Source organism: Phyllostomus discolor, chromosome 4, assembly GCF_004126475.2.
Source record: "Phyllostomus discolor isolate MPI-MPIP mPhyDis1 chromosome 4, mPhyDis1.pri.v3, whole genome shotgun sequence".
NCBI classification, from domain to species: domain Eukaryota; kingdom Metazoa; phylum Chordata; class Mammalia; order Chiroptera; family Phyllostomidae; genus Phyllostomus; species Phyllostomus discolor.
In genome coordinates, this window is record NC_040906.2 from 140,680,454 (window position 1) to 140,705,660 (window position 25,207).

The 25,207-nt window shown below is 40.1% G+C and overlaps 1 protein-coding gene across 4 annotated transcripts in view; it reads right to left on the reverse strand.

The window, feature by feature from the left end:
- Positions 1-25,207, reverse strand: part of IMPG1 (interphotoreceptor matrix proteoglycan 1) — a 119,607-nt gene that overhangs the window by 55,638 nt on the left and 38,762 nt on the right. For all 4 annotated transcript variants that reach the window (XM_036024376.1, XM_036024378.1, XM_036024375.1 and 1 more), the window contains 6 exons: positions 22,090-22,242; positions 16,241-16,299; positions 12,476-12,496; positions 10,858-11,105; positions 9,413-9,489; positions 8,470-8,548 (listed from right to left, as the gene is read on the reverse strand). In XM_036024376.1, coding sequence (XP_035880269.1) covers positions 8,470-8,548; positions 9,413-9,489; positions 10,858-11,105; positions 12,476-12,496; positions 16,241-16,299; positions 22,090-22,242 — 637 coding nt within the window. The remainder of the gene's footprint in view (positions 1-8,469; positions 8,549-9,412; positions 9,490-10,857; positions 11,106-12,475; positions 12,497-16,240; positions 16,300-22,089; positions 22,243-25,207) is intronic.

Consider the following 25,207-nt stretch of genomic DNA (forward strand, 5'->3'; position numbering starts at 1 on the left):
TAAAAAGCATTCCTAATAATGGACACTTAATCGCCCTAGTTACGGAAATGTGAGCCAACAAAAATGGATGGAACTATTAAAAGCGATCATGTCAAGGATCTGAGAACCAGCGAAGGCTGGCATTTCCTTGGATGTGCTTAGTAGTCTCATGGTCATAAGGTGGTAACAGGAAAGCAGTGTTTGGACATCTGAGAGGCAAGGCCAGAACCAGTTCACTGGCTGAGGGTGACGCTGCAGAGGCAGATATTACCACTTCCCATGAATGAGCCTGTAACAGATACTGCTTGTTAATCAGGCCAGGGTGTCTTGATGAACCCATTCATGGCCTCAGGATTCTTCATACTGTAATGGTTTTACCTCCTACATACTACTCAAATAAATTCACCTCTGTCAAATCCTCTCTCCATCATCCAAGTCCAAGCTGTCACCATTTCTAGCCTAGGATTGCTGTTAAGACTCCTCTAATTGATTACCTGTATTTGCCTACTGCTAGCTAATTCTCCACAATGCAGTCAGAAGACCTATTTAAACTCAAATTTGATATGTCATTCCTTTGCTTGAAGCTTTAATGGTTCTTAACAGGGCTTATAGAGCTCTATGTTTCTAGTGCTTCATTGTTTTCTAATTTTCTCTACTTCCTACTCTCTACTCTCTACTTGCTCTAGCTACACTGGCTTTCTTTACTTTCCTTCACTATGCCAGCTTCAGCCACTCCCCTCTGCCCAAAATACTCTTTACCATCCTTCCCTAGTTTTAACTTTTGCTTCCTCATAGGACTGATAACAAAGAATATGTATATTTTATTATTTGTAACTTGTATACTATGTATCCTCTGTATCAGCAAAATTTTATAATAAATTTCTGTGTGCATATATATCCCACTATTTTTTTTGAGATTGGTTGTTAAACATTGACCCACTAATAAGCTCCAGCAGTCACGGGGCTAATTGGTTGTCCTGGTTTCCTTCCTCTGCCTATTTCAGTTCCCCATAGCTTTACTGAGTTTCCTGGGATCACCTCTGAAACAAACTCCTTGCAATCAAGTAATGGTCTCAGGGTCTGTTTGGGAGAAGACTCAAGCCATGATGGTCGTAAAGTGTATCTGCTTTGTCCACTATTTTATTCCCTGTACCTAATAAGCACAACATAAGCAATTGTTGAATGAACAAATGAATGAGTACAGCATCCCAGAGATCCACTATTAAATAAGCAAACCAGTTGAAATTTCTTTTACTCTGGTTTATGGGCACATTAAGAGTTTGCTTGGATCTGTGGCCTCCTGTGCCCCTGGAATTCACCTAGGACAGACCAATCTCCCCTAAAGATGTTCAGAGAAATGATGTGGAGCCCTTGGGGAAATCAATGTGCACTAGTACCATAGGAGACAAAAGCAGAGAATGAACTAATGTGATATGGAAGGAGGAAAAGGAGAGCTCCCTTGAGAAAGGAGGGAAAAAGGAGAACTGGTGACATTAAGGTGAGATGCTGTTGCCAACGGTTACTGAAAACTGCTTGGTACATAGTGTCATTTAAATATGTGTGTGAGTGTGTTCATGTAAAGATGTGAATGTGGGAGGAAGGGAAAGATACCATTTCTAATGACAATTGCTTCTATCTGCTTTTGCTTTTGCAGAAGTGGCAGAATTTATCTTAGAAATACATGATCACTGTTCAGTAAAATGTCGGAAGGAGATTAAACAAACCATTACCCTCCATACGATATTGGATCATATCTTAAAGAGGAAATTGGGAAGAGCCTGGAAAATGGGGGGCGGGGGTCACTGCGTTTGGAGAGAGTGAGGGTTTAACAGCAGGCGCAGCAGGGAGAGGGAGAGATATCAGTTCAATGCCAGCAAAAAGTTAGAACACAAATTTTTGGGGGGATTGCCAGAATATAGGGCAGGACATTGAATTTCCCAAACTTAAAGTTTGAAGGACATTATGATCTCATTTGACATCTGTTAAACCTAGAATTTCCGAATTTGAGTTACAGGGACTTCAATTCACTTTTGATCTTTTTCTGAGCGATGTAAGGATTGTATCTAGGGGTGGAGTGGAATTGCGAGCCTTTGCTGAGTGGCCATCCCTTCTGCCTTTAGATGACATTTTCCTCATGGACCTCTCTGAACAATTTTTATAAACATCATATTCTTGTTAGAAAACTTACTGTTTAGTCCTTGATTTTGAAGTACAAGTGGAAAAAGGCAAAAATATTGACAATAGTGGCTTAAAATTCAGCTGAATTTTCCTCATAAATCTCTACAAGTCTTAACATTATCCTTTCTTCTTAAAGTAGAGCAGTTTAAATAATATCTTTGTCAGAACATTTTTTGGCTAGGAGAGTGGCTTATTGCATATTGCTTTCATTTCATGCCTACGCGTTAGTCAGTGTGGTAGTTAGTATATGACATGCATGTTAGAGCTGGTTACAGTTCTTTATATTGACAAAAGTATTTACTGGTGAGGAATATCACCTTACATGTGAGGCTATCTCTGTAGCTGCATGAGGAGTGATGCAGGGAGTGGCATTTCCTCCAGGAGTTTACAGTCCAAAACCAAAAACACTGATGGGCCCCATAAAGTTGACAGCAGTAACAAGTAGTTAGAAAACCCCAAGCACATGCCAGACATTGTGCTCAGTGCCTTGAGGAATAAATGTTCTTTCACTTCAGGAATTCAGTCTTGAATGGATTTCAGACATATATGCTAATAATTTCAATGCTGAGTGGTAAATGTTGGGTGGAGGTTTGTATACCTTTTTGTTATAGTCAGGGAAGAGGTGTAATTATGTCTTTTTGGGAAGCAGATGGGGAAAGCTTCAGAAAGGAGGTGGCCTGTGAACTGGAACTTAAGGTATGAGTAGGAGGTTATCAGGCTAGAAGAATGGAAGAGTATTATAGGCATGAGAGAAATAATTTGTGCAAAGGCACAAAAAGGTGAATATATGGATGATATATTTTGGCAATGGTGAGTGGTATGACCAGAATAGATAGCTGACTGCTATTTCTGGACCATTTAATTGGCTCTGTCTGAGCTTCTTAGTAGGTAGAACAAAAAGGGAAATAATCAGATTATTCCCATCAACTGTGACTTTCATGGAGTTGTTATTATTACAAGTTCATTCATTTACTTTTTCAATTCATTCAACATATATTAACTGCCTATCTAGTATGTGCCAAGCATCTGCCTGGGTACTGACAATATGGCAGTGAATAGAGACAAAGTCCTTCACCTCAGGCAGCATTAGCAGCTGGGCTCTCTACCGAGTTCAATTTAGATCATCTTAACGATTCCTTTCAGTGGAGTCAAAGGCTGAGGTGAGGTTAAGAAAAGCCAGAAAAATGTGATGATTTAACATAGTACCCTAGATGAGAGATGTGATGGCTAATTTTATGTGTCAACTTGACTGGGTCATGGGGTGCTCAGGTATTTGGTTAAATATTCTTTGCATGTCTGTGGGGGTGCTTCCGGATGAGATTAACATTTGAATGGGTAGACTGAATCAAGTAGATTGCCCTCCTCTGTGTGGATGGTCCTCATCTAGTCTGTTGGAGGCCGGAATAGGACAAAAAAGGCTGAGTAATGGCGAATTCACTCTCTTTGTCTTACTGGGAATCTTTGTCTGACTTTGTCTTTGAGCTGGGACTTGATCTTCTCCTGCCTTTGAACTAGAACTTGGACTGAATTTGGAAGGATAAAATGGGCTCTCCTGAGTCTCCAGCTTGCTGACTGAAGATCTTGGGATGCCTCAGCCTCCCTAACCATGTGAACCAATTCCCTATCTTAAATCTCTTTATATATGTATACATCTGTGGGTCCCATTTCTCTGGGGAACCCAGACTAACACAGGGAAATCAAAGACAAAACAATGTTGGACAGCAGAATAGTTCTGCCAAGGTTTGCTTCTTCTCCACTTAAAATATTGCAATTCTTTAAGGCTGACTTCTTAAACGGGATGTCTAGCAAGTGAAAAAGTCTGTAATTTGGGAGGAAGAACACTAAAGAGCTTCTCTTTTGTTACATCAGATGATCATCTAATGAGCAAAAAGAAAAATGTGCTGCTGTCTACACACACCTAAACCAAACCAAAACAAAAAATTTCTATCCTAATGATTTCATACTATTTTTGAACAAATTGGATGCACGTTATGTGGAGGACAGAATATTGAGTTTCTCCTATATGTTTATAACTCTCATTTATATGAAATAGGAGTAATTTTAATAGATAACTGGCTCTGCAAGAAAGAATGGCTTGGAACAAACTTCCCTAAAATATTAATTATAGAAGACCTCAGAATTTTGTACAAGGTACCAATTCATTTAGTGTTCTAGAGGCATATTTTACAAGTACTTTTTCTCAGAGGATTAGCTACTACATTAAACTACTTAAGCTCAGAGATTTCTGTGAGTACTTTACTGAGATCTTAATGGCTTGGTGGGTGTTTGGTGACAGTAACCTTAAAAAGTTTCCAGGCTAAAATTATCTCAGTGATTCTGTGGTGCAGAACTTTGGAGTCCTATCTGTCCTCTCCCCGTGCGTGGGAGAGCCCCAGACTGTGAGTATATGGGAGGGAAGCTCAGTCTTGTCTATGGTGCTCTCCCCTCTCCCATTTCCATGTATATAAATGGAGGGTCTTTTTATTGAAAATTTTTTCTAGTTAGGGTCTTCATTTTTCACTAAAATATCTCATTTCTATCCCCAGCTGGGCTGATTATGAAAGCATATGAATCTGCCTTTAATTGGCAACAGAATATTTGCACACCAGGCTCATGTCAGCAAATACAGTGCTTCTTGGTCAATACTAATCAAAAACTCAGTTATGAGATACAATATTTATTTATAGAGCATTGACTGGAGGTTATGCAGCACATTCATTCCTCTAGATACTCTAAAATCAATCCTTGAATTAAGGTGGACTGCCAAAACATAGCCCCTCAGAGAACTGCTCTAAACTGGGCTCTGGAGTTCATTATGCATTTCTAGTGAGTGCCTTAGAGGAAACACCTGGCACTGATTTTCTACAGTAGGGAGGTTGATGCAGGCGGGACATGGTTCACCATAACCCAGACTCTCCTCCATATGAGGACTCACAGGAGAATTCTTTCTCCTATGAAATTACCCCATTGAAAGCATGCAGATTCTAAATTACACGACTCCTATTTTCCTCACTGCACAGTCTCCTATTTTCCTCACTGCACAGTCTGCTAAGAAGCTCAAAGCCAAATTCATGGACCACCTAAAACAAATTTAAAGAGCTTTATGGTTATTTTGTACATGAGTCTCCCTACAGAGCTATCTGATTTTTACAAAGACATATCAAGATGAAACATAACATAAAATTAGCCATTTTAAAGTCACCTATTGAGTAATTGTAAGTTAGTAAATTCACAGTGTTTCACAATTACCGTCTATATGTAGCTCTAAAACTTTTTCATTACTTTAAGGCATCTAACTTATTTTTGTTCTTTTTTTCTTCCATTTTCTTTTTTTAACATTTTTTAAAAATTTTAATTATTCTTCGAGTACAGTTTTCTGTCTTTTACTCCCACCCCAGCCCACCATCCCCCATTTTCTTTCAAGTCTTTAAAATAATTTTCCTTTTTTGCCCTGGATGATGTGACTCAGTGGATTGAACATCAGCCTGAGAACCAAAGGGTTGCCGGTTCCATTCCTGGTCAGGGCACATACCTGGGTTGTGGGCCAGGTCCCCAGTTGGGGGTGTGTGTGAGAGGAAACCAGTCAATGTATTTCACACATTGACGTTTCTCTCCCTCTCTTTTTCTCTCCCTTCCCATCTCTCTAAAAATAAATAATAGCGTAAAAACAATTTTTTCTTTTATTGATTCTAGACGGGAAGGCGGGGCAAAGAGAAGGAGAGAAACATCGACTGGTTGCCTCTTGCATGCACCTCAACCAGGGATCAAACCTTCAACCCAGGCATGTGCTCTGACCAGGAATCAAACCTGAGAGCTTTTGGTTTGCAGAACGATGCCCAATCAACTGAGGCACACTGACCAGGGCTATTTTCTTTGAATTCTTAAAAATAAAAGATCTTATTGTATTTTATGCATGTATATAAATCATCACAATTTTTATTTTGAAATGAGGTAGGATTTTAATAAACAAATTATTTTTAAAAACCTAGTGACAAGCCCCAGGGCAGGAGATTAAGGAGGAGCAGTCAGAGAATGGAAGAACCAAGAAGAAGTCATTTTATGAGAACTAAATTGAAGAGTGTCAAGAAGGGAGTGGTTAACAAGAGCTACACACCAGAAAGATCAAGTAAAATACAGATGGAAATGAGGTTGTTAAATTGATTAATTAGGAAGCCATTTGTGAAAATTGGGTCCCTGTAATCTGTGATTAGAAGTGAAACCTTGTGGTGATTAGGAGGTAAGATGGTAAAGACCCAGAAGGCTAGGCTATAAAAAAAAAAAGACAGCATAATGAAATAGAGAAAGAAGAGGCTGGGTTTGAGGGCAAAGCAAGTCTGAGGGAATATATACCTTTTAATGATGCAGCTACTTGAGTGAAACAGTGTAGTAAGTGGAGGAAACGTGAACGGTGGTCCTGGTTTGCAAACAGCTGTAGTGTGGCCTGGATAAGGCACTTCGTGTCTACGCCTGGTTTTCTTATCTGTGAAACATGCTTGACTGGATTATATCTATGGTATATTCATGAAGGGAAGGAATGGATAAATAAAATCAGAACAGTAAAGCAATTCTGAAATTACAAGAATACTTTCATCATAGTTGTGCTATTATTTTTATTATTCTGCCTGAAATGCTGATCTTATAATAATGTTTTATAATATATCATTATGATATCCAGTGAGTACTTAATATCAATCATTTCACCAAAAGATTAGTTTTGTTTTATTCAACTAACTTTTATGATTTAAAAATCAAAATAGTGGTTGATGTAGACTGTGATTGATTGTAAGTGACCATAATTTCTTTGATACCTCTCCCAGCAAGAGGTAAATTCTCTGTTCTCTCCTCTTGAACCCCACATTGCCTCCATGGCCACCTCGCCATTAGAAAGTGAGGAAGTGACCCTGTTTATTGGCCCTTCCACTGTCTGTCTCTGGCAGTCCTGACTCCCTGCATCCAGCTGTTGTGCCCTGAGGAAGGCCTTGGAGAGGCCTAAATAGCACAGAAATGACATGCCAGCTAAGAGCTCTGGTTGAGCACTGATTTGACAGCCACGTAAGTGGACTGTCTTGGAAAAAGATCTTTAACACCAGTTGAGATACTCTAGCTTACATGACAGGGGGCAGAGAAGAGCTGTCCCCATTGATCCTTGTCCAATTTTCTGATTTATGGAAAAAATAAATTATTGTTGTTTTAAGCTGCTAACTTCAGGGTTGGTTTGTAATACATATTGGTTAACATTTATTCACTGGTAATCATGTAAGCCAAATATAATTGTTATAAGTGGCTCTGCTAACATGCCTTATATGTATTTGTGAAAAACCTAGTATTCCATAAAGTTTCATACTAATTTGTGCACAGGGTTTATGAGGAAAATAGGATTGAGATGGACCACTCAAAACCTGTAGAATTTTAAAGGAAGGACCCTAAGTAAAGTAGTAACAATTCTATTAAAAACATCAGCCATAAAAAGTCTCCACTGGCATTTGTACTTAGAATCACAATGTATCCTCATCCACCTTGTATCCTGGGGTTCATGTTTCCTTAAAGACATTTTTACTAATAGTTTCACCAGAGAGCCATAGGAGGTGGAAAGCAAAGGAGTTCTTGAAGCCACTAAATCAGCTACTTGTACTAAATAGACTCTTTTTCAGAATTTTCAGTATTTTTTTGGTAAGGTCTTCATATATTACTAAAGATTTCTCTTTAATTATAAGACTGTTTGACCCTATTGCCTTAAAAATAAACATTTTTTGGAAATTCAAAAGTAAACCAGGAGGACTTCTATGTTCACTGACACCCTTATCGATCGATTATACATGACCTAATTAATACTAACGGAACACACATGGAAACACAGGCAGTATCAATGAGTGGTCAGTCTGTACATGGCAGATGGGAACACATCAACTGACTGTAAAGGCCTAATCCCCTGTTGCCATAGTCCCTCATTGTGGACGTGGGCCTTATGACCTCCCTTGTCCTGGTGCCCTCTCAGCTTGGAAGCCCAGTAGAGATGGATGTTCTGTGTGGACAACGGTTGGAGCTCCTTTCATTGGAGCTTCTTTCTCAGGTCCACCAGGAGGGGCTGTGAGTGCTCTCTGTGACTCTGGGGACTCAAGCTGAGGAAAGGACACTGAGAGTGTCCTCTTCTTCAGAAGAGAGTGGTTCAGTGGACTGCTTTCTGTTGGCAATGCTTGTGTGAGGAAACCTTCTCCTGGGTCAAGGAGGACTGCTCTTTGAGGAGTGTCATAAGTTGTTTCCTTGAGAGGGTGTTGTTATCTAGCATAGACTTTGAGGGAAGAAAAAACTCACCAAGTAAACTGTGTCCTTCTCTGTCCACTGTACCAAGCCTGGGTTGACCAAGAGGAAGTTCTGGACTCAAAGTAGCATCCTAAAGAATGAACACAGAAAGACATATGTTGAGAAGCATCATTTTTCTGTGTATGAGAAGAGCTATAACCTATATTTTTCTTTTCATTTACATTTAAGCATGTCGTTTTAGCTCATTTGAATCTACTGTGGATTTTGATATAGGTTCTGGTAGAGAAATGTGTCCTGAACAGAACGCACGCATTGATATAGTGGTAAAATACCAGCTATTGGCTCCTTGGCTAATTGAGTCTGCCTGTGCAGGGTTAACTCATAACAGAAGTACTTTGAATTACATCACTCATGTTTGAATTTATGAATGTTTATTTACAGAGGGAATAGAGCTTAGTTGGCACTTCCATTTATGAATACCCCAGTGACAACTTTTGGCATAAATTAAATGAACATAACTTGAAATGAAATATAAAATCTGTCACTAAATTTATTATTTTTACTTTGTAAGATATTATACTTATGAGACCCCCAAATATATAGATAAGACATTAATACTTAAGAATGAACTTACAAATTATGTTTATGTTTATATTTACTTCTGGAAGTCAAATTTAAATAATATATTCTGCATTAAGTTTTCTTTTCAGTCCATGAACATGTGTTTATTTTATCAAAAACAGAGAAAATCTTTAATTGAAACAAAGATCTGACTACATGTAAGGAAACTTTGAATTTTAGGATACTTGAAATGCAAGTTATTTTATATTTGACAAATACTGACACTGAAAGCAGGTAAACAAGTCTGCTTGTAAAAAGCAGTAACTAGTGCTGCAGAGGAGAGTTTGCTCTGTTCAGTCTTTAAGTTGATTTTTTGGTGGAAGTTTTTTGAGGCTTTGTTTTTATTTGAGGAACAAAAGGACAACAAACTCACCTTTGCGATATCAGCCAAGAGAGCAGGCATCATTGACTGGGCGCTGGGATCAGAGCCAGGCGATGACCCAACGATTTCTGTGGATGAAAAATCACAAGGTTTGGGTGTTTCTTTATTTTCCCTTTTTCTTTTGTCCTTGGGGCAGGAAGGCAGTTAGGGATGAAAATGTAACAATAATAAGTCCTTAAGGAGTAGTGTAACAGACATTAAGAAGTCAGCGTCACATAAGCTAGTAGTCATTGATCTGAATGGTAAATTGAAAGACAGATGCAAGGCATGTATCTTGTATGTTTATGTGATGAGAACAGTAATTAAGGTGGGTTTTTAGGGTGTTTAGTTTTACTGTACAGATTTGGGCTAAGTAGACAGGCTGATTGGCAAAGCCAGTAAGGATGAAAACTACTGAGCTGACATAGAAGGAAATGGCTGGGATAAACACTGGAACTCAGAATCATTTGCAGAGTCCTCCTTTCAACCCAAAGCCTGATTCTCAGAAGACCCCAGGGACTTCAACAAAAAGATGAACCCAGAGTACCAGAGGGTCTCTGAGATGAGTCTGAAGCTCACCTTTTCTTACCCAGTAGATTCTGTTGCCCTGCTCCATATAGTACCAAGAGATCTTTGTGGAGTTTCTCAGTGTCAAATTTGACCATCTAAACCAGAGAGACAGAACTGGCAGAGAATGTCAGTTTCATGCCATGTCATACTAAATTGCCATTTCCGTTGTCCATCTATTTAGCCAGGAGTACTGGGCCTACTAAGGAGTTCCATTCCAGACACCCACTGAAGATTTTGAATGTGCCTGATTATCTCCCTGACTTCTTTAGATCCACTCTCCTCTTCTCTCCCCACTACTTTCTGCCCCAGGAAGTTGACTTGTATGGACTACATCAGTGATTGCTAGCCTGTCTTTGGGATGGCTTGGTGTTTTAGGCAACCCTTCAGGCCTAGAGCAGTAATGGGATCTTGCTGCTGCTAGCCCCAAGGAACTGTCCTCTTTCTTCAGGCATTATGGAAACCTTTATAAATAGTCTCTTTATCAAACTTGTCTTAAATTATTGTAATTTGAATGTGCCATCTCTTTCTTTTTGAGACTTGACCAATTTACTAGACTAGGGAATCTGGGTTTTGCCAGGGGAAGAAAATCGCCCAGGAGTTCTCTTTTCCTGGGTTTTACTGCATGACTGTGGTTCAGCTGGACTTAACTGAAATTCTTGGCTTCTCCTAGAGCTATTCTTGGTGCAAAGTTGTCACAAAGGTTCATCAAATGACATACAGTTTGGATTGAGGAAAGAAAGAAACGGTACTATCCATGATTTGCCTGTCACAGCAATGATTGCCTCTACAAGGCCCAATTAAAATGACAGTGACCATGAGGCATTCACAACTTATAGTCTGTCTTTCAGAATGAGGATAAACCCAGAACTATGAAGTTACCAACTGACCGTCAGTAAACTGAACTGTGCCCAGATGTAAAGATTTGTCTTCCTGTAGTGCTCTGCTGATCAGCTTTTTGAGATCTAAAGCTGTGAGGTAGGTTTCTGGGTGCTTGTCCTCCTCCATCATTCCATGAAGGACTCTTTCACTTTCAATTTTGTTAGAATCAGAAAACAGCAGGTCACTTGCAGGACTTTTTGCTTCTGCACTGTCTCTCGTAAAGGTGGCCATAAGTCGCATCTCTATGGAGCTGGAACTGCAGAAGCAGAGGACACATCACACTCAGAGCCACTGTTAATGTGCCTTGGAAAGAGAGTCACTATATTGTTACAAAGCTTCAGGACGGCTTCAACCTCTTTCCTGATGGGCAAAGAATGTCCCACTTCAAAATTGCAATGTTCATCAAAAGTTTGAAATGTGACTAAGAATAGATGTATATTTTAGTTCTGAAACAGAATGTCAGGAGGGGAGTTAAGTCTGCCTTGAAGAGGCACTACCAACTGAGTCAAGTGACTTTAGATTTTTACTTTAGGTCTTTGTGAAAAAATGTTAATTGTCAAGAGTTGCTGTTATTGACCAGTGGTTTTGATGATCTTATATATAAAGTCATGCAGAGCCTATCAGCAAGAAGGATGAACCGTCCTGTTTTCTACAAATTGCTTCCTTTAAAATAGTTTGTGAAGTAGCAATGTAGGACATAGCAGTGAGGCCACAGTAGTGTGTCCATGTTGTTACCAGTTCAAAGCTTCAGTTCTTAGGGCAATTTCTCTTCTGCTTTTTCAAGAAGTATTTTTAAATTTAAAAAAATCCCTAAATTAAACATGACAATATTTTTACCAAGCTGCTTTAAAAATAACATCTTGTAAGGGGTGATAAAAGAGAAAGGGAAGGAGCATATGATTAACAATATTCATTATCATAATTAATGACTCAATGACTTTTTGCATGATGAAACACAATAGAATTCTCTGCAGCTATGTCTTTTAGGATCAGGTTTTACTTTCTTGTGTATGCCATTGAATCCACACAGAGGGATGCAAAGTGCTTTAAAGTCCACAGGAACCAATGATGTGTGTACTTGGCAGTTCTTTGGGCTGTACAATCAAAGTTTATAGTTCATTGTTTCTCTAGTCAATTATAGGAATCAAAGCTGCATTCTTATTACTGAGCTTTCTGAGGTACAGTGTGCCGTTTCCCAAGTCAAATTAACCTTGAAACCAAGGAGCAAATTAGTTTTTCTGCTTTAATCAAGACAGGCTAGCTGCATGTATGAGTATACATTCAGGCAGACAACTCCCCATCATAAATGACATTTTTGTGAAAGCATTCTTGCATCACAGGTATGTGCCTTTATGTTTTTCTAGTTAGATTTTGAGTTTTATAGATACTCTTCTGCAGATCAAATCATTGTTTATCTGTTTATCTCAGGCAGTGATTTTGACTCCAGAGTTTTTCCCCTACTACTAAATAATGGGGTAGTTATTTCCACTTAAATAGGAAACCATTAAAAGGTCATTGCATTATCCCAGACTTTATATGTAAAAATTATTTGTAAAACATCAGCATTTAAATTTATGGGGGGAAATGTACTATATTTTAAAATGTTAAAAGAAAAGTCCAAATTACCCATCTCTTTCCTTCTTGGGTCTTCATTTCATCATGCACAATGGTAACATGCAAGGGAGAAAGAATTTTTATGAAGTTTATTGAGACATTCAATGTATTACTTCATATACCAAAAAAAATTCTTTCCGTTATCTTTTATATTTGCCCAGAACTTTGATGGAAACATACAAACTATCATCAGAATTTGGATGGAAATTTTAAGAACTGTATAAATCTCAGAAAGTAAACATAATTATATGATGTTTCTTATTAAGATTTCAACTTTAGTTCAAAGGTTATCTGTACTTTTAGTCTTAAACTTTTTGAGTTCCTTATGTTCTTCCTAAAGAGACAGCAAATACATCCTCTACATCTAACATTTTGGGTTGTGCTAGTGCAAGGAAGTTTTTAAAACATATTTTATGAGTGAATTTCTTGCCTGTTAATAGCATTAAATGATTAAATTCTGAGGGTAATATATCTGAGGCTGGATGCCTGGGGCTGTTGTTTTGTTGACTGGTTATTATTATTATTTTTTTTTTGCTGTAATCAGTAAGCCTTGAGAGAATGGTACAATTCACCAGGAACTGATTGCAAGAAAAATAAACACCTGTTAATAGAGTAGGTGGTCTGCCTCAGGCAGTTCACAGGCATCCTCATTTAACCTCTTCAACAGCACAATCAGCCCCCATTTCACAGAGGAGAGAACAGGCAGAGAGAGGGAGCGCTGGCAGTCGGCAAGTGCAGTGCCAGGATTCAGACCCTGGCCCGCCTGACCTCAGCCCACCTGACCTCCGCCTGCGCTTAGTTGGCCACACCACCGCCAGCTTATACCTGGAAAACAGGCCATTTAGTCACCAAACTGACAAATACATTTTGGAATTTTCTGGATATATATGAATGAATTTAATTTAGAAGCTATATTCATTGCAGATGAGAGTTGCCAACAAAGACACCCTACAAGTGATGGGGTTTCATGTTGCTTTCATCTCACTTTCCTCCTTGATGGAACATGACTGAATGGATTCTGCCACGACTTTCCTTCCGTGGACACAAGACAGAATCTCTGACTATCTCACTGGGATGCTCTGAGGGGAGAGACTTTCTTCTGTACTAACCAGATGTTGATCCAGGGCTGGCCTCTTGTTTGCTTTTCAGCCATAGTTTGTAATCCATAACACTCCTGAGAGAGGCCAGGCTTCCTGTGCCAAGACCCTAGTCCTGCTCATTTTTAAAAACTGCTTTATTGAGACCCTGGCTGGGTAGCTCAGTTGGTTGGAATGTCCTCCCATGTGCCAAGGTTGTGGGTTTGATCCTCAGTCAGGGCATATGCAAAAATCAACGAGTGAATGCATATATAAGTGAGATAACAGATTAATGTTTCTTTCTTTCTATTTCTCTCTCTCTCTCTCTTCCTCTCTCTAAAATCAATAAATAAAAGTTAAAATTGCTTTATTGAAGTATAATTATAATGAAACAGACCTCACATGTTGAAGGCATACAATTTTAAGTTTGACACTACCATACACAAGTGAGACAATTGTGGCAATCCAGATAGCACATTTCATCACCCAAAGGCTCACTCATACCCCTGTGTAACCCTTCCCTCGCACCCTTCCCTGTCTCATCACTACAGATCTGTTTTCTGTCACTATAGATTAGTTTGCATTTTTAAGAGTTAAATGTAAATGAAACCATAGTGTACTTCCTTTTGTCTGATATCTTTCACTTAATTATTTTGAGGCAAATCCATGTTATGTATTCCAGTAGTTCCTTTGCTGAGTAATAGTTTATGGTAAGAATATGGCACAATTTCTTTATTTATTGCTCTGTTGATGGACATTTGGGTTGTTTCCAGTTCTTGGATATTAAAAATAAAGCTGCTGTGGACATTTGTGTACAAGTCTTTGAGGGAGTATACCCTCCACCTAGATTGAATGATTGTTAATAATTTCCCGTATGTATTTTAAAAGATAAAGCAATATTTAAATTGAATCTTTTACTGATCATCCTTATAACTGTATTAATAATAGATGTCCTAACTACTTTCCAGTTGTGTTGAGAGAGTCAAATGAGGTCACTGATATAAAGGTACTTATTAAATTGTAGCTCAGGTGTTATACAAATGAGCTGAGAAAAAGGCAGTACCAGGAGACACATAAGATTTTAGGTCTTTTGTGGAGTCTGCCTCATGAGAAAGCAATTTCCTTTATAGTGAGCTTGCTTTACAATATTCCGAGCATTGTTCTTAATGATTAAAAATTTGTGATACAGCATATCATTTATTGTATTTGGGTCACATTTTTTTGGGAGACTAAATGGTTTATTACATAATAGAAGTCATTGTGAAAATGTAATCAAATTTACTTTAAAGCATCCTTAGCAGAAATAAGAACAAATTCTTGCAGAGATAAACATATGAAAAAAAATTGCAGCTTCAAGAGATATATCTTTGAAATTTTTACCTTACAAGATTTAATCAACCTAACATTTTAATTCTCTTCTGTAATATATATTGTTTAGTTTTAGTTTCCCATTTGTTTGAAAGGAGGGAATAATGAGCAATTGAACATTCACCAAAAAACCCTGTTCCTATCATTTCCTTCAGCTTTAAATTAACAATTTGTTCTTTAGCTGCAGTGGTTTATCCAGAAGACCTTGCCATCTGTGCAGAATATTCTCCTATCATCTTTTATTTCTCTCTAATCCATCTGATTTCACATGAAATACTGTGGAGCAGCATCTTGAAACAAAGAAAAATGTGTCTGGTTTGGTAAATATTAAGGGTTTCATCTTCTATAACTTTCACTTTCCAATGTTTCCATCCTCCAGAATTATACAAATCAAAGAGGCCTAGTAGCTTCAAGAAAAGTAAACTGGGCACCCCCAACCCCCAGAAGCACCTTCTGTGAGGGGGGTGGAGCCCTGGCTCTTCGTGCCTTTCTGCCATCAGATGCCAGACAGCAAAAGCCTGGGAAGGACTCCCGCTTCAGCTGCTGGACAAACCCCCTCAGGGCGCGGGATCTCACTCTGTCATACCAGGGCTGATGCCTACCCCATGGAGCATTGAAAAAATATATTATGGTCCTACTTGCAGATGTTTTGAATAATGAGGACTTAAAGATGCAAAAATTCTTGCCAAAACTTATGAACGTACATTATTAGAATGTTGAGATGCTGGAGAATCTAGACCTGCTAAGAAAACATGGTCAAACCCTGCTGTAGTGTGGCACTGTTTGATTGTTTCATTTCTTTTATTCAAATTTTCATTCAATAGCTGTTTTGTGGTAATATATTATTATGGTTTGGATATCATTGTCTCTGTCCACCCCACTCCTCCCACCCCTCAACCCTGTAGTTTCACCTGGCTCTTTAGGGTCAACTTGACTTACCTAAGTAATGAAGATATTTAGCATCGATAGGAAACTAGGCAATCAGACACCAAGGCAACTAACTAATTGCTCCTTTTTTTTATTTGTTTATGCTGAGGTATTTTTCTAAGAGGTTTGCTAATAACACGGCCAAGGACAGTGATGAGCTCCCTGAGAGCGCTGTGCTCCTGACCCTACAGGGAGGACGGCATACAACCCCTGCAGTGCCCTTCAGAAACCACCTGGAGTTATGTTCTAAGGAAATAATTCACTTATCTGAGATGTAGTCTGCTTCTGGGATTTGGCAGAGCTAAATAATTGGGGGAAAAGGGACTTTATAATCTGCATGACATCATTTTTAAAAGAGGATGGAAAGAAAGTAATGTAAAAATTGAGAAGAGTCCAATTCTCTTACCCAAATCCTAACACATGAATTTCTTTGAATCCTGGAAGTTTCTTAAATACCTTTTGCATCTGTAGAGAGAAAAAAAATTATGAAATACTCTTGATTCTACTGGGTAGGATCTTATCTAACTGTAAGAGCCAAAATACTTTTGATGAGTTAGGGGAAAAAAACGGAAAATAGATGCAGTGATTGAGGCCAGGTTTATTCTTAGTTATTTCTGAAACCTAGAGGAGAGTGTTTTGCTATTTATTTAAAGGTTATAAATCTGTAATTGGGTAGTTCTGATTTGCTTTAATGGTTACTTTACATAAACTATGAAATAACTTTAAGATGGTACTTGGAACAAGTTTTTCAGTTATGGATTTTTTATTTATACATGCAGAGTAGCTATAATATTTTCTGAAATGAATTACATGATTTGGAAATATCTATAGTGTTAAAGGAATTATTAAAGTCAAAATGGCTGCTGTGCCTAAATAAAATGTTAGAAGATTCTAATCTAATAGATTATATTGGCTCTTAGATTTATGTAAACTTTACAATAAATTTTCTTACTTAATTTTACCTTGCTAACGAGGCATTTTATCAGAATATTTCACAACTGTTATCCTCAATTACTTCCCAACCCACTACAGCCTGGCTTCTGCCCCTGGATTCCCCAAGAAGGGACGGTTCTCTCCAAGCCATTGTCTCTTGGCTCTCTTCAAATCCAAGGACATTTTTTCTTTCTTTCTTCATGCTTTCCCTGCCCTTTTTTCTGGTCCTCCCTCCATTTCTCTGACCACTCTCTCAGTCTGTATCCTATTCCTGTCTTCACTGTAAGGATTCTGCGAGTTTGTGTCCTCAGCCCCTTCATCTCACTCACTCTCCTATTCATTTAGTAAGTCCTTCCATGGGCTCTGTGCTGGGCTCTCGGGACACACTGCCATGTAGATGGACAGGCACTGCCCATCCAACTTACTTGTAAGAAGCATGAGAGGCAAACAAAACCAAGAGGAAAAGGTGGTAGTTTACCAGTGAAGTGGGGTGGGGGGAAAGCAGGGTGAAAGGGAGGGAGGCTGAAGAGATGAACAGGGATGCGACCCTGGCCTTGTCCTGCCTTCCCTGTGCCCACTGCCCCCTGCCTCTCGCTGGGGATCTCATTTTCTCCCATGGCTCCAGTGATCACTTGAGACACAGCTTTGAGTTCTCTACATGAATATCCCACTATTTGCCCCTAATTAAATATGCCAAACACAAGTCACTATCTTCCTCCCAAGTCCGCCTTTCCTCCTGGGCTCTCTGTCTCAGTCAGGGTTATGACCCCCGTCACCTGCCACACCAGAGAGCCCAGCCTCCCGAGACACCTTCCCTCTGTGCCCCTCACATCCAGTCCCTATGTCCTGTTCATTTGAATCCTATGTGCCTTTTGTCCCATCATATTCTTCTTATTCACATGGCCAGCATATCCTCCCTCATTCCCTTCCTATATTACTGAAATTGTTTTCCGGGTATGTGGGGGGAGTGGAAGAGAAATGCTTTTTGGATGAGTTGGGGTGGGGGGAATTGGGGAGATGTCCCCTTGACTACCGTATTTTTCTAAATTAATCATTCTGTATCTGCTGCTCTTCATTAAAAATCCCTTGATGTGCTGCACTGCCTGTTGAATGAAGTCCAATACTTTAGAATGGCATTTAAGACCCTTGACAACCTACCCTCTCCACTCCCCAAGTGTCTTACCATTTGCACTTCCTGCCATTTACCCCCTTGGTCAACATATTGTATCTTTAAGTCACATCAAACTAACCACCTTCTCTCCCCAAATACAACATGTACTTCTTTCAGACATCTATACATTTTTTTCTTGTTAGTCCAAGATGCGACTTCTACTTTCTGCTCATTGGCTACCCCCCCACCTCCCCTGCCCATCTTTCAAAGCCAGCTCAAACATCTCTGTTGAAAAGTGTTTGTAGGGCCCTAAAGTCAGGTTCAGTTTTCTCTTCCCCCTACTGGTCTAGAACTTATTGCTGTATGTTTCATAAAACTGTCTGCAAGGTGCATGTGGTCTTCCTCACAGGGATTATGCTACTTGGGCTCAGGGATTATGTCTTATTCATCTTTACTTCCCAGTACCTAGCAAGCTGCCATTTACATAATAGGGACTCAGTGCATTTTGTTTGATCAAGTTGGGTGCCTGTCTTGTTCTCTGAACTCATCAACATGCCACTGCACTGTCAGTGCATCTGAAATTACTGCCAACCTACATTATCAATGCCAAGGGCTAGAGCAGTGAGGCGCAGATAATCCCCAAAGCGCTTACACTGGGGCTTGGCATGTATCATGGATTTCTTTTCTCAGTAGACTGATTTACTTTCTAAATTATATTTTCTTGCATCCATTTTAATATAGGTCTTGTTCCCTGAGTGTATAGTAACTGCAGTGATGAAGATAACTCAGCTTTTGGGTGATAGCGAGATAGATGTATAAACCTGAGTTTGAGTATTGCTTCTGCTACTTTCTAGTTGTATGACCTTGAGTTTATTACTTAATTTCTCTGAATAATCTTGGCCTCCTTACCCAAAATGAGGTAATAACACCTATCTCATAAGGTTGCTGTAAGGAATAATGAGTAAGTACCTGACATACAGTGGGGGGAGAGTCAGCGATATTGTTTTATTGATTTACTATTCTCTATCTCTCTGAGTGGATTATCAGCTCTTGACAGCCCCATTTTCTTTTACTTCCCCAGTAGTCATACTATGTGGAGCCTGGCAAGCGCAGAGCAAGCTTCCAGCCAATTGTTTTTGGAAGATTCAGGGTGGGGAAGGACAAGGTGAGGGTCCCCATAGGGTCAGCAGCAAGGGGCCGGGGAGTGAGTTTCTGTGCCTCCGCTCCTCCCCACCACCCCATGAGCTACAGAGAGATCAGGTTCTGCAGAGCTGGTCTTTATTCTGGGGGCCAGTGGGAGAGAGCTGTGCTCGTGCTTCAGGCCTGTTCTGGCCTCCTGTGACTGATGGCGTTGGGGTCGCAAGGCATTTGTCATGCCATCCAGTTACTGCACCTAGGACTTAATGTTTAAGAGTAAGCAGAAGATTCGGATCCTGACTCGTCTCTCATTCTTGTCCAGGGTACCAGAGATGCTGTTATATATGCGAAGACAATCAATCAAGTACAGAGCTGCTACCATAGAAGCCACAGCTGTTAGCATAGGCTGTAGGGTGCATCGCCGGGGGTGGGGGGTGCTGTCCTCCAGGAATGCTCGTGGCAGTGGCTCCAGTGGATGGACAGGATTTACTGCTGTGTCTGTGCCCTCTTTGTGAGCCTGTCTGTGATGAATTTAAGAATCAGCTTTGCTTAGGAGGATGCAGGAGGTGTCTAGGGAGGAGATGACAAAGGCCTTCAGTTAATTCTGCTAAATAATCTTCTGGGAACCTTCCAATCATGCAGCACTAACCACTAAATTGCTAATTAAGTGTCCAGTTAACCTTATTAATAACACTAAATGTGCAGAAGCCTCCCTGATTCTGCTGAAGTGTAGGCTAACAGGGCTATAAAAAGGCAGCTGTGTTGAGTTCTCATGAATGTTTGCAAAGGAGAAAACATTCAGACAACAACCGAGCATTCCTTTTGACATCTGTATTAAATTGCTCATTAAGTTTATTGTGGGAATTAAATTACTGCAAAGCACCGTCCATTAATTCCCGATTAGGTCCAAATGACTGCGCTAATGCAAGTGTCGGGCCGTGGTGGGCTGGTTGGGTATTTGATGGCAGGCTTCGAGGCGTCGGGACTGCATGAGAACCTGGGGGAGGGGAGCAGGTGCGCCACGCACAGGAGCGTCATCTTTGAGAAGCCAGCGACCATGCTGAGGGATAACCGGCTAGACTGGGGTGATAGGTCTCTGGAGCAAGACCAAGAAAAGCATACTCTTGTTTGGCTAATATCTCAGAGGCTGGAGGGGGCATGTTTATTTGATAATGATAAATATTTGGGAAAAATAGGGATCATAGCACAGGGGCTAAGAGCAGGGGTTGGGCGCCAGGCTGGCCGGGTTTGAACCCCGGCTCTGCCTGTTAGCAGGTGTGACATTGTTGGGAATGTGAATTCACCTCCTTGTGCCTTGGTGCCCTCGCTTGTAAAAAATAGAAATGATATTACTTACAAGATTTTGTGAAAATGAAATGAGTTAATATATATAAAACATTAAGGACAGTACAGTGGTATTGTTTCTATACATAGTGCTTTAGGCTTAGAAAGGGATTTTGAGGTCATTTTTAATTTCTAAATGAGAAATCTAAGGTTAGGGAAGTGATTCACAAACTCTAATGGCTATTTCTTGGCAGAAACAAGACTACATTGAAGATTTTTTTAAAAATTATAGTTTAATTGCATTATTCCACATCGGGTTGTTTTAGGCGCTTGGGAAATTAACAGCAGGTGAGGGGAGGCAGTCTGTGGCCAGCACTCTCTGTAAGAATTTGCTGAATATAATATTTCAAAAAACAAATAGAAAAGATACCAGATCATTTTTTAAATTCATTATATCTAATAATCGATATCTAAGTATTTTCTGGTTCATAAATACCTCATACTGATGCTTTCTCTTTGCAGTTTGTTAGAAATGATTTTCTACATTTTACTGACAGATTGCTGATGCAGGGAGAAGATGGAGGTTAAACGTGTTTTTCTCTCACCTCTTCTCCAGTTGAGAGGAGGTGAGCACTGAATTCTCCAGGTAGGAGAAGTAGGGGCCTGCTTGTTTCCCAACCTTGTCACATAAGATGCTTGGGCTGTCCATAAATGTAGCTCATAGTTATGTAATCTCATGGGGGCTTCTATGTTACAGTCCATTTCTGCAGTCAGGCACTGAGTGGTAACTGCTTCCCAAGCTCTGTATTAGGCGGTGAGGCTATAGAGCTGAAAGAAGCAGTCCCTGCCCTCAAGGGGAAGCTCACAGCCTGCCCACAGTGAGGGTGGTGGGTGGGCACAGAGGAAGGAATGGAGATGGCAAAGGCCATAGACATGTAAACAAACAATCTTAAGACAGAATAACAGTGTTGTGACAATAGGGGCAGCAGGTGTTAGCCCGGAGGAGAGGCACTGAACCCAGGGTGGGTAGGGAGAACTTTTCAGGACATTCGTTAAGTGAAATTAAGGAAAGGTGTTCCAGATGGAGGAGGCATTACAGCTAAATCACGATGAGGAAAGATTTGGAAGCAGAGTTTACTGTTGCAAAGGAGAGTGCAAAGAAGGGGATGGTAAGGAACTGGTGTTAAGATGAGGCTGGAAAGAAAGGCAGGGGTCTTCTCATGGTGTAGAGGTGCCGCATTCAGCATAGCAGTTTGCATTTATCGTGCAGGAAGTGACAAGCCATTTAATTTAATCAGGGACAGGCAGAAAGGGGGACGGTCAGGATGAAAGACATATCTTGGGACAGCTCCACAGTTTAGTGATGGATGGTGTGGACAACATGACTGCCTTAAAAATGTCATGGCTTTAAACTGCATCAGAGTGCACAAATGGAAATATTATGCAAGACAGAGTATTACAGATTAAACATTCATATTTCACTGCAGCATGTGCTCTAGCTGGTGTCTACATGGACATTTTAGACATATAGAGTATCTGTTTAGTGACTCTAAGAAAATCTAAATGTAAATGACTTTTAAGATGAAAAAAGCTGGAATGGAAAACTTTCCTGGAAATCTACTTTTTCTAGAATTTTGGGACCCACTGCAGTTTTTGATTTTTTTGATGGCTAAAACTGAATGCCTGGTCACAAGAGGTTGAAACTATTAGCCAGAAGGGTTTATTTCTTGTCGGCTCCCAGACTGTGAGTCTAGATGTGGGCTGTGGTCGTCGGGGGTGTGTTCACTCACCTGAAGGCGAGACTTTGACGCCAGCTCCTGGTAGTGGGGGGACTGGGAGTCAGCGAGCTCTGCCTCGAACTCCTGGTCTGCCAGAGAGACGCTCAGCCCCACCTTCTGCTCCAGTGGGCCCCTGGCTACCTCGGAGAATTCTCTCTCTTCTTCCTAAGTTAAAAAAGTCTTCTGTTAATATAAACCACAAGCAAATGGTTTTATTTTATAACATAAATTGATTTTTTGTCTCAAGAAGTGGATTATGAAGGTTCTAGTGTTCTTAGAATAAAAGTCCTATTAACTAGAGGTAGCCTATGAAGTTCATTGAGAGACAAAGTATCAGAACTCCAGTGAATTAACTATTTAGAATCTTTGATACGCTGACATGTTACGAGTGTGTGCTCTTCATGAAAGCATTTACATGTACACATAATTTATATATATTGCTGGAACTTTACTAGGATTGTGCCACGTGCATGTGCAACTTTATAAACACTGATGAGGATTAGATTAAACAAAATAACCTATGGATGCTGAGATATTACTTGATAGAACCCTCTTTTAGAGAAGAGTCTAGACTGGTTTAATAAGACCATTTGTTCTTGATTTATACTGAAACTTGTTGGAAAGTACTGTGAACCCAAGAAAGGCTTTGAAATTTCTCTCCGAAGGAATGGCATATTTGGGGCACCTTTGGAGGAACATGGCTAAGAATAGCAGTACTGTTCTGAGGACCAGGACTTGGCCTTTGATCGCAGCATGGCAGTAGTCATCCCTTTTGTCCTTTGGTTTGGATATAGGCAGGAATCTTGCACTGTTCTCAGTTCTTGTGGGCTCCGAGGCCACAGAGCAAACCTGGAGGTGGGATTCAGACTTGGGTTTGACAAATTTTCAGTGTTGGGTACCCAGACGACCCTGAGATCTGCATAGCTTTCTCAAAAGAGTAAAAAAAATCTCTACGGAAAATCAACTTTGTCTGGTAATGAACACAGTGTCTCACAGTGATATTAGAGTTGTGGAAGCCGAGAGACAACATAACCAATGGAAAATGCCATGAGAGGCAACACTCATCTGGGTGGTTCCTCTAACTTTAACAGGACACGTGGAGGATGTGGATTCACACTCACCAGGTTACTGAAGTTTGCTTAATGGAGAGGTTTTTATTAATTTGCTCATTTATTCACTCAAATGATACACACGAGCATCTGTATGGGTGTAGCACAGTGTTAGGACCTATGGGACACTGAGAGTATGGCATATGCTATTATCCTCTAGAAGCTGACCACTTCATTAGGCAGACCTGAAGTTCACAAGGGACATTTAAATAAATTCTTTAGCTATATTAGTGAGAAATTTCATAGCTTACCCTTAACCACTGGATTAATTTTTCATGCCTCTCACCCAATACCCTCAGTGACTCCCTAACTACCTGTGGGATAAAACCCAAACTCTTTTCCCTGACATTCAAGACTCCCCACCATCTGATGTCGACCTGCTTGAACTGCTTTAGTCTGTCTCCCTTTCTCCTGCCCTGGCCAGCAGAAAGCTCGATCACTATTCCAAGGCATCACATTGCCTGTGCTGCTCTCCTGACTAAAGCCTCTCCTCACTGCTCCCCATGCCCAACTCCAGCAATTGCATGCACACACCCTTTTTTACTTCTTACCAATGTCTCATGGTTCATGGAAAGTAATACCTCCTCTGACTATCTAGGGTAAAAATCTTTGCCTGTCCTCTGACCTCCTGTAGCAGTGAATGATGTCTGAATTGCTTGTTTGGTGCCTATGATACCTTCCCTAGAGTCTTTTTTTTTAAATATGCTAATCTTGTCACATCACATATAATCTCCTTGAATTCAGCATGATTCCCTCACTTCACAAACTTTCCCAAATTAATAAAAATATGAGTCAATTTATGTACAAAACTCTTGATGAATATACATGACTTGGGTCACATCCTTTGCGACCTATCCGGGCCTGTCATTTGCCCTAGTCCACGTATCTGCCGTCTTGAATCATGGCACCTGGACTGTTTTGTTGTACTTTATCTGCATCATGAATTTGTTAAGGGTAGGAGCTGTGTCTTGTTCATCCAGGATCTTCTAGTGAATTTTAGTTAAATGTTTGCTAAACGAAAGAATAAATAATAGATTCAGTTGGTAAAAAGGATCTTAAGAGGCAGATGGCATGAGTGTGAAATAAAATATTCAGGAGATATTTATTGCAGAATGAAGGGCTTCAATTAAATATTGAAGAAGATGGGACACAGGTAATGTGAGAGAAGTGAAGGTAAACCATAGCCAACTTAGAAATTTCATAGTGAATATGTTTAATCTCAATAATTTTTTTCAACAGCACTTTTCACTGTTGTTGGAATATTAATTTTGAGAAAAATAAAACCTTTTTATTCTTTGTTCATGAGCATAATCTCACCAAGTCTGTGGCCATCTGGCCTAAAGGCCAGGGAGAGAGTGACCAGCCGGATTCTCATCCCTGAATGTTCATGTAGAGCTGGTGAGACCGAACTTCCTGTCCTCACCATCTGGGCTTCACCCTGTGCCTTAGAGGGAGGTTCACAGGGAGAGGAAAGGGCTAGAGAAGTCTCACAGACCACAGGGGATGGTAGGTCTGGTTTCAGGGGCAGTGCACTAATGAGAGGATCCAGGTCCTGACTTGGATCTACTGTCCCTTTTGAGTCTGCTGCCTACCTTGTGTGGCCACAACTCCGATGCTCATGAGTAAGGAGACTGTTTCCTGCTCTGGCCCTGAGAGCCTGGCTCCAAGCTTTTTGGAGGGGTTGGAAATGTCCCCCCATTTTGATAACCAACATTAAATTCTGTAACAATTCTGTCATCCTGCATGCCTTTTTTTACTCAGTGCAGTTGCCAGTGCTCCTCTTTACCTGTGAATACTGTTTTTACTTTTTCTCACTTGACATGCAGGATTGAAATCATTTTTATTTCACCTATTCATGCTGAACATGACTGAGAACACAACTTCTATTCTGCTTGTCAGCATGACATTGCACTTCAGTGGAGAAAGAACCTGACTGATTGACAGATTAATTAAATAATTAATTATAAAGCTTGGTGAGCACCTGCTACATATAATGCTCTGTTGTGTACTGGGGAAAAAGA